The sequence below is a fragment of the Rhinolophus ferrumequinum genome, chromosome 10 (assembly GCF_004115265.2).
Source record: "Rhinolophus ferrumequinum isolate MPI-CBG mRhiFer1 chromosome 10, mRhiFer1_v1.p, whole genome shotgun sequence".
Taxonomy (NCBI): domain Eukaryota; kingdom Metazoa; phylum Chordata; class Mammalia; order Chiroptera; family Rhinolophidae; genus Rhinolophus; species Rhinolophus ferrumequinum.
This window is the reverse complement of record NC_046293.1, coordinates 91313378-91329105: the sequence shown is the minus strand read 5'-3', so window position 1 is coordinate 91329105 and position 15728 is coordinate 91313378. Positions and strand designations below refer to the sequence as shown.

General features: G+C 51.0%; 1 protein-coding gene across 1 annotated transcript in view; it reads left to right on the top strand.

Annotated features, from left to right (window-relative positions):
* The window catches only part of MICAL3 (microtubule associated monooxygenase, calponin and LIM domain containing 3), a 219548-nt gene that overhangs the window by 161989 nt on the left and 41831 nt on the right, over positions 1 to 15728 (top strand). The window contains 2 exon segments of the mRNA XM_033118574.1: positions 6559 to 6754; positions 14644 to 14861. Of these exon segments, the coding sequence (XP_032974465.1) occupies positions 6559 to 6754; positions 14644 to 14861 (414 nt within the window).

Below are 15728 nucleotides of genomic sequence, written 5' to 3'. Positions count from 1 at the left end.
GAGATATGTCCCCTGAAAGCAGCGTATAACTGAGTTTTGTTTTTCGATCCACCCTGCTATTCTGTGCCTTTTAATTGGTGAGTTCAGTCCATTTACATTTAGGGTGATTAATGATACATGAAGATTTCCTATAGCCATTTTATCTTTTGTTTTATGGTAAGTCTGTGTCTGCATTGTTTCTTTTCTCTTGTGTTTCTCTCTATTTATTTTAGTTTGGTGGTATTCTACAATTTTTTCTCCCAGCATTTCCTCCTTTTTTATGTTATGTGTTTCAGTTCCAGATTTTTGCTTTGTGGCCTTCCATGTTTTTAAGTTTATTTTCTGGAGATTTTTCATTTTCTTTCTGAATTTTATTCATTATGTTTGATGGATTATTTCTTTGCCATGGCATTTGTGGGAATTAAATCTTTCTTTCTTTCTTTTCTTTTTTTTTTTAAGTATTTGACTCTTCACTGTTTAGCAAGTTGATAAGTAGACGTATTTCTTTTGTTTTCTAGTCGGTAGTGCTGAAGTACAAGTTTTTATTTTCTCTTATCTTCACTGCTGGGGCTTCTAGGATCTCTGTGGGACACTATGGCCTCGACCATGGAAAATGCCTCATGTTCCCCAATGAGATGGGCATCCTCTCTACGACCCAGTCACTTTGGTCTCAGGGAACCACCCCCATGGGGGGATGTGATGGGCTATGGGTCTTTTGGCCTGTGTGTTCCCGGTGCCAGAAGCTGCGAGCAGAGCTGCTCTGTGTGAGGTGACCCAGCTGCCTCTACCAGGCTCCTCCATGATGGGTATGGGAGGGGCTGGTGGGGGGGAAGTGGGTTTGAGCATCTGTGGCTCTAGTCTTTGTAGTGGGTTTAGCTGCAATGAGTACAGAACCACTTAGACTGGAACCCAAGTTGTTTGTACCCTTTCGCTATCTGTGGAGTGAGGATTTTCCTGCTGGGCAGGCCACAAGAGCTGGGCATTAGGTTCCCATGTCTGTGGCTTCCTTTGTCTAGTGATAGCAGTTTGTCCAGCATTGCCACCATTTGTACTGCTGCTTTTCCCCGACCCTGGGCTCAGCATCAGTGTATGCTGCCCCATCCCCAGGCATGATTGCTGTCTCTACCCTTTTGATTTGCCCTGTAGGGGTTTCATCCCAACCTTTCACTGTTTTCGTAACCACTGGGGCTACGACAAGCTCCTGACTATATCTGCAGCTTCCATGTCTGTATTTTTCCCATCCCATCTCCCCTGTTTGCCCTGATTTGTTCACCTTCAGATGTCTTAACATTCAGATCCCTCAGACGTGTTTGTGTGTTGAGCATGGAATCATTTGTTGAATTATAGCTGTCCAAATTGTTGTAACTTCAAGGGGAGAGACCTCAAGGTCCTCTCACACCACATGCTGCTGACATCACTCTGTGAAGTAACTTTTGATAAGGAAGACAGAAGTAAGAAAAAGCAACCTTATGGAAGACTCTCTGTATTCCAAAATGGCAGGAGTGTTTTTCTCCGGAAATGGCACCAATCCTTTCAGATCACAGGGCCGTTTCTTATTAGAACATGGCCATAGAGACACTTTTTGACACCCTGGGCAAGTGGTCTCTCTGGCAGGTAGGTGACACCCATAGTCCATCAGAATGCAGGCTCCCAAGAGCAGAGATGTAGCCTGTTTTGTCCCCTGGTGTGCCTGAGCACCTAGCACAGCACCTGAGTGGAAGCAGATATGCAAATAAGCATTTGTGGAATGAATGGTTGAAAGAATTGAAAGAACCCCAGCATCCAACCTACATAGAGATATGGGGCTATGATGAAAGTCAATCCCAGTTCTCTGTGCTCTTTCCTAAGTCCTTGTCAGACTTTCAGGTCTCAATGATGCTTTCCCAAGCTTATGAAGAAGGAATGGGGAAACAGACCAGAAATGAATTGGGCAGAGAGAGCAAAAGGCCTCAGATGCCCCGTGTCTAACGTGTCGCCCTTGCCAGCTGCCCAGAGTCCTGTCTCACTTCCTAGTACTGGGACCTCGTTAGCATTGCTGGAGGGATGCAGGAAGGAGCCTGCTTGTCGGACTAGCAAGGCCCCACCACCTGAGCATCATCTGGCCCCTCACTCCTATCCAGGGCGCAGACGGGTACAAATAAAGGCTTTTGGCAGCTCTTGCACATCAGCTGAGAGCAGGTTGTCCTGTTAGGAAAAATATTTCTTTTAGGATGATGTGTGGAATTCATGCAGGCAGTAACTTCCCAAACAGAGCCCTTCCTTAAGTCAGGCCAGAGCCTTTTTCCTGTTTAGGATGCAACCTAGATCCTGCTGGGAGCTGTTTCCTTTTGCTGTCTGTGAAGCTGGAATTGGCCTCCGTAACCTGAGATCTGCCTGCCCTCACTTAGTAAAGAAATGGCATTAGAAATTATTCTAAATCTTTCATTTCTCTTGTAGCCGGAAAGTCGCTATGTATTTGTTCCTGTACTAGCATGGGAAGTGGAGGGGCCGGGGGGTCTTGACCAGCCAGCCTGGCCCCACTGGTTCAACTGCGACTTCCCAAACCCACATCTGTCACTTATGTTTCCCTCTGCTCTCCTACAGGCTCTGCTCTGCTGGGTTCTCCCATTAGTTGATGAAAGAGGGAGGACCTGGGGGATATGGGAGATTCAGTGTTGTCACCATCCGGTTAATCTGGGACATGGCCCCTTGCTCAGGACGGAGAATCAAGGATGCTGATTTCTTTCGTGTCCCAGGGCATTTTGAGGCTAGTAATGTTAAACATATTTTGGCAGTTGGTGAGGTTCGGGTATTTGCTGAGTATCCTCTGAGTGCCACCTTCCTTTTGAAAAAAGTGAACCTCCATGGGCATGTGGCCCAAGGGAACGTCCTGTGATGCTTTCCCTGTGGCTGCGAGCTCCGGGCAAGACTAGCCCTGCATAGTCATAGACCCACGGCCCAAAGCGTCCTTTCTCTGGAGGCCTGATGTGTGAATGATCTCAACAGTTCTGAGTGCTTCCGAGTGCTGTTTTGTTGGTTATGGCCAATCCCAGAATTAAATCAACATTTCCCTGCCCAAACTCCAGACTCTGGGCTCAGGCTGCCAAGTTCTGTGGTTTAATGATTCATTAGTCCTCAGAGATTATAGAAACTCCAGAGAAATAACACTTGGAAAAGGATAGCTTCTGATTCCAAATGTCAGATTCTCTGCTCTAAGACACTTTCATGAAGTTCTGGGTACTTCGTCTTGAAAATGATGGTATAGTGGGGAGGACAGTATGGTGTAAACACCCATGGAGAAAGCGGAATAGGACTCCATGGAAACACACCTTCCTTTTCTTCTCAGGACTTGAAGACCTAAGATGGTAGTCTTCTGACTCAATGCTGCCCTCCTCAGAGTCGGATCTTGGCTCCACGGCTTACTAGCTCTGTGGCCTGGGCAGCTTACTTAATGCCTCTGAACTTCAGTTACATCATGGGCCAACTATCACCCACCTCACAGAGTTGTTTTTTTTTTCAGCTGGACACGCTAGCTCCATATTCCTCCGGTATACCTTCCTTGAATCCCCTGGGTGGGCTGAAGTATCCTTTTTATGTACTCCTCAAACCACATGTGTGTGTGAGTCACAATTATTAACACATCATACTGAAGTGATTCCTGTACAGGGCTGTCTCTCCCACGACTACACTACAGCTCCTTAAGAGTGGAGTGTTTTAATCTGCTTGGTTTACCAAGGTTCTGGTCAAATTCCTGGCAAACAGTGCATTACCCACTGAAAACAGACATCACTTCTGAGTGTTTTCCTACCTGAGTGTGTTTCTTTATTCTCCCATGAAATTGCTTGGATCTGAATTGATAAGTTTAGTTGTTTGTTCCCTGCTGAAGTGATAGTTTTTATTCTAATGTTCTTCTCCCATCCAAAAGAAACACTTTTTGGTTTTATTCCATATTTTTGGAGCTCCCCAAAGCTTTATACTTGACTAGTTCTTCACATTTATTAGGTTGGTACAAAAGTAATTGCAGTTTTTGCATTTTTTTAACCTTTTAAACCACAGTTACTTTCGCACCAACTTAATATGTCTTTCTCATCTGCTTTCTATTTAGCACAGTTGTCAGAAATACGTGATGGGAAGGAAAGACTCAAGGGGTGTTAGAGTCCAGGCATCCTTACCCTTCTTATCGTTATCACGTTGGGTTTTGATGAGGAGAAAGAGAGACGACCGGAAGCCTGGCATTTGGAAATGGTGGACCGGCAGTGAGTGCCTGTGCTGTCCAAGTGCCTGGTGGCCAGGTTTGCTGGAGAATGTCCCGTCTTCACCCACCTGCTGTGCTCTGTCCTCTGTTTTGCTCTTACTGGAGTCCACATACTTCCTGCTCTTCCAGATGCTTCAGAGCCTACACTGTAGGACCCTGAGCTCTGTATTGAAGAATTGACTACGGATGTTTATAGTGACACTCCCACAGGTGCAGGGCTGAGGACGGTGGGCACAGGGCAAAACAAGCCCACGGATTCGTGCCCAGACCCCATGGTTATATGTCTACCTGAATTTGTAAATGAACATGCCCTGGGTCTTGCTTTCCAGCGAAGCTTCTCTAGTAAATTTGAAAGATCCCAGTAATTCGGCAGATGCACAAAGACTTCATTCTGTGAGTACCTGGGTTTAAAAAAAGTTCTTTCCAATAATATTACAAAGAGGTTCAGAACGTTGTACAACAAAAGTGCCAGGCTTCCAGACCATGTTCTGCACAACTTGTCATGTCACAAAAATGACTAAGTCACTCCCTTCCCCCTTTCCTTTGATCCTTCACTTTGCAGGTTCTCGGCTTTACCTTATACACCACTTGTTACCTGACACTGGGTGGTGCAGCGTTGCCTGCCAAAACCCACTGTGATCTCTTAGAGCTTAGAACGTCACAGGACTTTCCCTGGCCAGGATGTAAGGCCATTCGTGACCTGCTCCCACGTCACTCCCATTGACGGTGTAGGAATGCACGCCACCAGTCCGTGTCGCCACGCCGTAGCTGAGACTGCTCCTCCTGCCCAGACCTCTTCCTGTCTTTCTTCATCAAGTAGCTGTTGTTTGCAATCCAGAGCAAATGATGCAACACACGTAGACAAGAATGTGCCCAACCGGGGGTAGAAACGTCACTGGACATCAGATACAGCGCTGAACCATATTTGCTGAATGCTACCCAGGCCCTGAGCCTAAGCAGCGGAGGAAGATGATGTGTGGGGGCACAGAGTTGGTGCGCACGCACATACGCACGCACACACACGGACGCACACACGTGCACGCGCACACACACGCGTATGCATGTGTGTAGCATTTCATTCCGTGTCCGTAGTAGCCCTGGGAGTGGGCATCAGCCTCCTTTATACATCAGCGAACACACTCACCACTTCCATGATTTTCCTAAGACCCCATAGCCTGGCACTGGTGGGCTCAGGGGTCCAGCCTGCACTTGTCTCACCCTACACCTCTGTGTGCTACACCATACACCTCTGAGAGTAAAGAAAGAAAAAATGGGGGGGATAATAAGGTGCATCACAAAAATGGAGGGAGGCAGAGAAACTGTCCTAGGTTGAAGGAGACTAGGAAATATAGTCAGATACAACATTTAAGATTTTCAGAAGCCCTGAGCCCACAGTAGTACTCAAAAAAATAAAGGGAAATGGGAAAAGTTCTTTACAAAAGAATGATAGTGGAGAAGCAATGATAGAGTGTTTAAAATGACTGTCTGGTGACTCCCAGTGTAATAATTGACTCAGGCAGAGATCATGAATGGCTGCTAAACCCACTGGATGGAAGGATGGTAGGAGCAGGATAGTTCCATGTTTGTATGTATCACCCCACAGACTGCTTATCACTTATGAAGGGGAACGTGTCTCGACAACAGAGATGGCTGGACACCACTTTAACCCAGCAGTTGAACCTGTGTCACCAGGAAAGAGGCAGCCTGACTGTGCTCCTGATCAGGCGCAGTGTGGGGGCACAGTATCCCCACGGGGGTTCTTGTTAAACAAGTGTTTACTGGAATCTAATCAGGAGACAGACAAACCCACATGGGAGGAGGTCAGCAAAACAGCTGGCCTAGGCACCAAAGTGGACCAGCTGGATGCAGTGCAGGAACCTTGATTAGATCCTGGACCGGGGTGGAGGAACAGCTGGAAGGACTCATCCTTTTCGACGAAAGCCGCTTTAGGGGGCTTGGTTCCAATGAGAAGAGCTTCCTCAGGATCCTGGCCAAGGCCCTCTTGCCCCACCTGGGCACCACCACCGTTGGCTGTGCTGGGGGCTTGGGGATAATGAAGGGCAGGAGCAGCCCCCGTGGGCTGATATGCAGTCTCATTGCTTCTCCTATTTGGTGAAGGTCTGCCTCTCACACCAGCGTCCTCTCCTGGCCTCTCAAATCTGTGACCTTGTTGACTTTCAGTCTCCCCTGGCCTTCCCCCTTTCACTGAAACAAATGGTGGCTGCCATGGGGGCTTAGCCAGCCTGTGCAGGTGCCTCCTCCCTCCCTCAGCTTCTCCATTGTACCTGCGTGTATTCAGTTCCTGTCATTTGTCATAGAGCGTTGCTTCTGTGCTTGTCATGCAGGTTCCAGTGTGAACGGCCTGGAGGAGCCCAGCATTGCCAAGAGACTGCGGGGCACACCTGAGAGGATTGAGCTGGAGAACTACCGCCTGTCCGTGAGGCAGGCCGAGGGGCTGCAGGAGGTGCCTGAGGAGACGCAGGCCGAGCACAACCTGAGCAGCATGCTAGACAAGGGCACCGAGGAGGACGCCGCCAGCAGGTCAGCCGCACCGGCCGGGCTCGGCCCTTCCTGTGTGTGCCCGTGGCTTTCCCCGCAGCCTCTTCCCACTCGTGCTGGCAGCACAGTGCCTGCCAGCAACATGGGATCTGAGCCTGACTATCTGGGCTGGAATATTGGCCTTGCCACCTACTGGCTGTGTGACATTGGGCAAGTTATGCCACCTCTCTATGCCTCTGTTTCCTTATCTGTGAAATGAGGGTGGTGTTAGTACCTTCCTCGCAGAATTGGTGTGACGGTTAAATATGTATAGTGTTTAAAAGGGTACAGGCACACCTTAGTTTATTGCACTTCACAGATGCTGTGATTTTTATAAGTTGAAGGCAAGACTCTCCACCAGCAAAAAGAGGAGGCCTGGCTTTATTATGATGCTCGTTTTATAGCGGTGGTGAGCACCCAGCTGCGCTGTGTCCGGGGCCTGCCTGTGCTCAGCACCGTCCACGCGTACAGGTGGTGGCTGCCTTTGTTACCACTTGGCACGCTGCCGGGCCGTTTACAGAGGACTTCCCTCTCCTTCGCCACACGGGCCATCTCAGGAATCCTATGAAGTAGACACAAACAGATACCTTGTCACCTCATAGGCTAAGATACTGATGGTGACCGAGGTGAGGGTCAAGGGTGGACTAAGGTCAGACTCGGGTTTTCTGGGTCCACGTGCAGGATTCTCCCTGTTTTCCTGTTGCCTAGTGATCCCTCCGCCCCTGTTCCATTGAGGTTCTTACTCCTTCATCTGGTTAGCCAGTAGGGATCACAATCCATTTGACTTAATTCAGAGCTTCTGTATTTATTGAACACCTACTGTGGCCTTAACACTTTGCTATTCATTGAAAAGGTCACAGAAAAAAAATAGCAGTCATCGATGCTGCCCTCGGATTGTTGTTTACAAGCTCAGTGGAGGGGAGAGACCCCCACCCAGGGACAGCAGTGGGCCTGAAGCAGTGTGCTCAGTGGGAGGCGCCCCAGGATCGGAATAGAGGCTCCTGTTATGACTTAGCCACCCTTTCACTGTGCTGTCTTGGGGAAGCTACCTCACCTCTCTGGGCTTCTTTCTTACCCTATGTGTTAAGAGAGGAGCAGAATACCTGTGTCCCAGGGGCCACACACATCAGCGAGGGGCTTTCTGCTTGGCCAGGCCCAGTGTTTTAATTACGTTGAACTAAGTGAGGCCTTTGGTGGATGTGCATGCTCAAAAGACCCCCTGATTCTGCTGCCTTCACCCCAGGACTCATTCTTATTACCTGCCCAGACCTGCCATTGTCAGTACAAAAGGATCCAAAGTGCTCGATGGGAGATTATCAAGGAGATGGAGAAACAATATATGTAGAAGAGAAACAGATATAAAAAAGAAAGCGTACAAGATAGAAAGATGGAGTGAGATCAGTATTAGCCAGACTGTCCTGCAAAAGCTGCCACGGTGGGAGCACGTGCTGTAGTGCCAGACAGGTGGGGGCCTTGGATTGGCATGAGAGTGTTTGGGTCACACTCTGGACACTGCTTTGTAGCCATGAGGAAGGGAATGTGTGAGGTTAAAGAAAACAGCTTTTTTTTAAGTTCCAAGAATGCTTTTCAGAGGGTGTTTGCTGGGCAGTCACTTCAGCCCAGCACTGGTGTCGGTCACCCTCTGCTGGACTGCTCCCGGGCTGGCCTCCTGGACAGCTTGTCCATGCATTGCGAGGGCAGCCTCCCCTTGACGTTGTTGTCACGTGACTCTGCATGTGTACCCAAGAGACACAGCACTCCCTACTGTGTCCTCTCTATGGTGGGTGGGGCGGGAGGTCTGTTGTCAAAGCAGAGCTAGAGGCTTGGCCGCAGGTCCAGTGGGTCAACTCCACTGTGATTTGTAAACGGGAAGATAATGGGGCAACAATTGACAGAAGGTAGACAGGGCATTCCTGGAAGGCTAACTCGTAGCATTTTAGAGCAAGGTATGACAGGAAGGGCAGAACAGAAGAGTATGAAATAAATTAGCATTCAACAGTGCTATAAATGCCTCCATCTTACTTAAATTCAAGCTAAAAAGCATAAAAGAAGAAACAACTAGCATTAGCTGCTATGCAGAATGAAAAACAGTCTCTTGAAGGTGAAGCAATCAAAGTAAGGAGCTAGGGGTATTGTCTTCCCGCAAGAAAGGTGAGATGCAGGAAGTGTGTCCCGTGTTTTTTCCACCTTCCCTACAGCACCAAGGAGAGTTAGGCATTTTCAGCCCTTAGTCCTTCCTTGAGGAGGTGTTAAACTTGATGAGAAATGACAAGAGTTTTAAGGAATTAACCAGTTCAACCCAGAAACTGACTTCTGGTGAGTTTAAAGAGCTCTTAAGTTAGGTGTCTGCTGCAGGGGGGCAGTGCAGTGTGATGTGTCAGAACATGACTTTGGCGTGAAACAAACCCGGCTTGAAGCCTAGCTCTATGCCTGCTAGTTGTGGGCAAGTTCCTTAACCTCTGTGCCTCGGTTTCCTTGCCCACAAAGGACACCAGCTTAGGCTGGTTGTGAGGACGCAGTCAAACAGCAGCCAGCAGTGTCCGGTGCCCAGTGAGCACTTTGTCACTGTTCTGCCCAGCTCTGGGCACAGAAGGGGCAGGGCAGGGTCTTGTACCACTTTCCTCACATGGGTGGTTCAAGTGCCAGCAACTGGGTCAGGCCCCAAGTCACCTTTCCCTGGGGAAGTGCTAATTACGCTTTACCTGCACCAGAATTGCCCTGAGGGCTCATTAAAGCCCAGATAGGTGGGCAGTTTCTGACTCGGCCAGTGTGGGCTAGAGCCCAAGATTTGCATTTCTAGAATGTTCCCAGTGATGCTGTGGCCTGGAGACCACACTTTGAGAGCCACTGCTTCCCTGATGAAAACACCACCTGGGACACGAGGTAAAAAGATGATCCCTGGGCCCCCCCTGGAGTAGCTGAGTCAGTGGCTTTGGGGTGGAGGCCAGGAATACTTGTTTTTAACAGACATGACGTGATTCTTACCATCAGCTTCATGGGTAGTTCACACAGGTGGAGACTCTGGCTCAGGCATCATCAGCTCATGGCCCCTCCTTGGAATAGGGAACCGGGAGCATCTTCCCAAAGAGACCCTGGAAACAGTACTTTTATTTTCTCTGGGAGAGACCAGGTGCCCGAAGACAATGGAAAACTGGCTTTATGGTTTTAGTTGTGTTTTTCCCTGACTGCCCATCTGCTGAAGTCCTATAGTGTTTACACATCCTGGCTCTGAAGAATTAGTCAGTGAGAGCTGGAGCAAACAGGTGTGCTTTCCAGAGCGGATGCCCTAGAAGTTGAGGACAGGCCGGCACAGAGGGGCCTTGCCCCCCGTCAGGTAACACCGTGAGCAAAAGCCCCTCCTTCGAGGCTGACTGTAAACAAGTGGGAATTCCTGACTGTCCTCTGTCCCCCCTCACCCCTTCTCCAGCAGGGGCAGTAATGTGAATCCTTGCTGAGCAGGATGCCAGTCTTACTGTGAATTAGATTTCTACCATGTAAACATGGTAGACGGTGTGTCTTCTCTGGCAGTGAAATGTTTACACGTTGTCAGAGTGGGTGGGATCTAGGATGGCCAAGCAGGACAGAATATTGCACAGACTCTCTGACTATGAGTGGGTTAATTTAAAAGTGAAAGCTGTGATTCCCCATTTTCCCTTGCAAACCCCCAAGAACTTCACATGGATTCTGTGCATCAGCCTGCTTCGCCCATACAGGGTCTGCCCAAATTCCCTGTCTCCGCTTTGAGGCTAGACGCAAGCAGCCAGGCGCCCGTTCGTGGTCTTCCTCCTGGGCTGTCACCCTGACAGCTGCCAGGAACTGAAGGGCGCTTGGATTCTAAACCACTGCATGGGGCACAGCAGGGTATGGTGTGGACTCTGGGCAGTCCTGACTTCTCACACGGATGGCCCAGCCTCCAGCTTCAGTTTCCCCATTTGTGAAGCGGGGAAGTCATCTTGTCTGTGCCTTAGTCATAGTGCAGCTGGGTAAGCTAATCCACGAGCGGTGCCTGTGCCATGGGGCACGTCACAGGGCACAGGGAGAGCTGCCCAGCACTGTGCTCGTCGTCCTGGGACCTGCCGCTCCTGGCCCAGCAGGACCTCTGCTTAGCCCACTGAAGTAGGGAGCAAGCCCGTCCTATTAGAATCAGGCCATGTGCCCCTGGTTCTGCTTCCTCCCACCAGATCCCATCATGGCCTCAATAAGAGGGCGACACCTGAGAGGAGACTCAGGGAAGGTGCTTCAAGATGAGTGAGTGGGTGTAAATTGTAGCACAGACAAATTTTGCTAGATGTTATTCTGACTGAAAGGAGCAGCTCCTTCTGACGGACGCTCTGCCAAGAGGCTTCAGACGTACCATGTCTGACGCTGTGAACGTAGACATGGTACCTCTGCCATGTCGCTGCCTTGGTTTTCCCTGGGGTGCTCCCTGTACATCCCTGCCCGTCTTGGCTGCGCTGGGCCCATGACAAGCACCACAGTGAGGAGAGCAGACCTGGCCCTGCTCTCAGAGACAGTGCGGTCCCGGGGAGGCCAGCCTAGACCAACCAGTCACCTGGAACAGCGTATTGTTACAGACGCCCAGATAGCCGTCTGCGTGGTGGACAACTGATCCGAATGACCGGCCCTCATCTCTCCTCCGAGGCTGTGTCCTGAGCGGTCACTCGTCCTCCCTGAAAGACACAGGAGCTGGTTGTCTGTATTGCATTTTGCTCTGGTCTAGTGATTCTCTGCACTTAAACTTTCCAGGCTGTAGTCTGAGGGTGGGGTGGGGGTGTCCCCTACACATTCTAACCTCTTTAAAGGCCAGACCCAGAAATTCAGGTGCCGGGAGCAGGCGAGAATGTCAAATGAGCTTTGGTACTGAGCTTACACTGCAAGTCTTACATGACGTGAGGAGCCTGGCCAGACCCAGAGCATTGCTCCAAGGTACCGTGGAGTGCTGGCCTGGCAAGGGACAGTGGCACCACCTGCTGATGTCTCTCTGTCCTCCACAGAGGGAGGGAGCCCTGTTGGCCCGTCTCAGATCTCCACGTGCATGCAGCACGGCCTCTCAGAAATGGCCTGAGAGCTTGCAGCTTAGGAGAGGCAAGGGTTGACCTTTCCACACTATTTTTGTACTCTGTGTGTCACTTACTATTCTCCCATGGTCCTTGAGCTGTCACAAAACTAGCCAGTGTGGCTCTCAGAGCGCTGTACACAGGGCCTCGTTACCTTTAGTATGTATAGGGTGGCCATCTCATGAGGTGGCACAGAATAGGGCAGGGCTGCACTGAGGCCCCAGGAAACTGCCATGCACCCCCACCCTGCCTGCTGACCGCTGGGCAGCCTGAGCTCAGCTGTGTAAGAGGACAAGCCGGCCCTCTCTCTGCCCACCTAAGACATAAGATGAGCATAGGAGCATTCTTCTCCTTACTTCATGTTTGAAAGGTGTTAAATAACACAAATAAACCATTGTCGTTAATTAATAAGAAAGTAAACAAATGGAAACATACAGGTAAGGCAAAGTAATGCCTAAGTAAACACTGAAAAATAGTCAAAATCTAGATGCCCAACTTCCTGTGGCCCGGATTCTTGTTTGCCTGCTTTAAATTGCTTCCTCCCAATTCTCCATCCCAGCACAGTCATATTGTGCCGTATTCTGTCATGACATGTTTGCGTCTTATCTTCTCTAGGGAATGAGGATCTTTTCTGTTAGTTTGAGTTCCCTGCAATGTCTAGGAAGGTGCATGGTAAATAGAAGACACTCAGTAAATTTTAGTTGGGTGAGTGAATGAGGTAGAATTCACCAGACGAGCTGGGTGCAGTAAGGAGCTGGCTCCATTTATTTCTGTCCCGGGCTGAGCTTTGGCACTCAGAATGTTTGTCGCAGGAACAAATGTGCGGATGAGTAGACAAGTGAATGGCTCGAGTCCCAGGGCGTAACACAAGCACCTTGAGAATCAGTAAAATCTCTAATCTTCACAACTGCCTGCAAGGCAGGTATTAACATTGCCCTGTCACCGATGAAGACACTGAGGCTGGGAGAGCATAAATAGTCAGCATGGCCCTGTGAGGACCCAGTCACCTGAAAAGCTGAAGGAATGCAGCCCACCAGGCTGCCCTCACTTCTGACCCAGCTGCCGTGGGGGAGTTCCCAAAGCCATCCTCAGCCTTGACAATTTGGAAGAAAGACAGAACCCAACAGAAAGGGTAATACTCGTGGTTATGCTTTAATTATGGGAAAGGGGAACGACTGAAATCAGCCAAGGGAAGTGCCTCGGGCAGAGTCCGGGAACGGGCAGGTGCAGAGCTGCCAGGCCCTCTCCCCATGGAGTTAGGACAGGGGTGCCTTCTTGGTTTTGATGTATGACGGTACCCCCGGAGAATTGTCACCAAGCCTTGCTGTTGAGAGTTTTTCTTTTGGCTTGATACCTCGGCAACGAACGACTGACCAATCGATCGCCCATGTGGTTGTAGTTGGACTCCAGGTCACCTGACAGTGCATGACCCAAAGCCACCACCCTAAATCATGGGTGTCTCTGATATGGCCAGCCCTCACCCTAAATCACATGATTAGACTGTCCACCATGACGTAAGGCCCCAGTGAAATGCTCTCCCACCAGGCAGGGCATTCCAAGTTCACCTCCCAGAAGCCCAGGATGGTGGCCACGCCTCTCAGAGCAGGTTAAGTTCTTTACTACACTTGTGGTGGGTGGTACGTCCTCATCACAGTGCTCACTGGCTCGCTGTCACACATGTCCCCACTCTGGCGAGGGGAGAGCACCCCCCTCACAGGAAGTCGGGCCAGCCTCCCGCCATGCCTGATGCTGCTGGGGTGTGGGGCTTCGTCGTCCAGAGGCTGGACCTCGCTTCACTGTGAAGCCTAGTCAGCTCCTTTCCTCACTGGAGGCAAAGCCTGTCCTGAAGGAGACTGGCAGTGATCCATCCATGGAGTGGCTCCGAGAAGCTGCTCTGCTCGCTGTGACGCTGTGGCGCTGGCTGTCCTCCTGCCGTGGACCCCACGGTGGTATTGAGTGCTGAGGTTTTTCATCCACGGGCTGCCTGTTGCACTGCTTCTTGGCACAGCAGGGAGGGCGGGGTGGCCTAGAGCGCAGGCATCCCGTTCAGGGCTCATGCAAGTCATGGCAGGTGTCTTCTCACACGTCATGCTGTTGCCATTGAAAGTGAGCCAGGCTGTGTGCTGTGAAGGGAGCTGTGGTGGCAATGCAGCTGCTTGTCAAAAGCAGTGCCCAGGGTGGGGGTGTTGCCACCATGTCCCCACAGTTCCCGCACTGTCCTGTGCAGTGAGCGGGGCCTCTGCTGCCACGCTACCTGTGTGCTCCCCGCAGTGTCCAGCTCAAGGTGTGGCAGATCATGGGCACTCAAGGGACACGGTGGAACAGTGTGCTGCCTCCCCTCCAGCCCATCTGCAATTAAGACTCCGCTTGGGTGCCTTGCGTCTGCTGCCCCTTCCCCGGCATGGCCCTCACGACAGCCCTCCGACCACCTGAGTCAAGTAGAATTGAGTTCCTCAAACCAAATAGTGGAGCACAATGGAAGGAGACTTCCTCTCCACTCCTGATCCCCGAGGTCATGACTTTGTATCAGAAGGGGTTCACACCCCACGCTCCGAGGGCCTCTGAGACTGGCCTCCGAACAGAGTACCCAGCAGACTGGGCCACCGCTCGCCTGGGCTGTCAGGGTGCTCGCACGTGTGTAGGCCAGCTTGCCCCTGTCTCCCTCTCCTCCTGTATCCCACATCGTGTGCCTGATGTGGGCAGGGAGGCAGGGTGGCCCCTCCCACTAGGCCTCCCTTCCCGCCCAGCAGGTGCTTTGCCTCTGGTTGTGACTTTCACTGCCCCCTTCTCGGTTCTGTCATTCCCTCACTTTGGCTGTGTGCTTTTTCTTCACAGCAGTTCTGAGTCTGAGATGGAGGAGGAGGAGCCTCCTCTGCCCACCTCAGACCTGGGTGGCGTTCCTTGGAAGGAGGCTGTGCGGATTCACGCTCTTCTGAAAGGAAAGAGTGAAGGGGAGCTGGAGGCCTTGGAGAGCTACGAGCTTGGGGACAAGGAGGACGAGGACGACGAGGATGACGAGGACGAAGATGAAGAGGAGGACGAGTCTAGTGAAGGTCAGAACGCAGCCCCTTGTCCTGCCTCAGACCCTCTCCGGGCCTGAGGGTAAGAGGGCTCTGGCTGGGGCCCCGCGGTCATACCCCACACAGCCGCATGCACGTCCCTCCCACCTCCCTGACCGTGGACACAGGGCACAGCACACCATCCACAGCACAAGTGCCGTCCGTGTGCACGTCTGAGTTGAAATTGGAAGTGCAGGGCAGGGGCCAGTGCGAGGACTTCATCCAGACGAGGTGCCTCATTCTCCTCCTCCTCCTTTTCTCCTTTTTCCCCTTCAGTTTCAGTTAATGAAATTTATTTTAGTAAAGAAAGGGAATTTAGTTTTCTAGAGGAGTCCCTGACTCCTGGTCCTAAATATCAGATGCTGCAGAGCATTGAATCTCACATTCGTTCAGAGCCACTATCACTGAGGAGGGAGCTGAGCCAGGTGCCCACTGGGCTGGGTCCAGGCAGGGATGTGTAACAAGCAGCACGTTTGTACCAGTGTCCCGAGAGGGAGCACCAGTTCCAATGTTGGGTCCATCTGGTTGGCTCTGCAATGTTCTGTCGCTTTGGACTCAAGATGTTTAACTCTGTCCCTGTCTCTGCCTGTGTGTCCTTGAGTGAATGAGGAAGAACTTGCAGGGCCTCCTTTTCTAGCCTGTGGAACAGACAGGGTCATTCTTTCCCTGTCCTGACTGCACAGAGGTCTGGGTGGTGGTAAAGAAGAAACCTGCAGTGGAGATCCGAGTCCACTGAGGACAGTGCTCTGTCCATTCACTCTGAATGGACAGTGCTCTGTCCATTCAGGGCGCAGGGAGTGGAAGAGGAGGACACACGCTTTTACACCCAGCTCCTCCCATCCGGTCGAGGAGCGGTCAGTT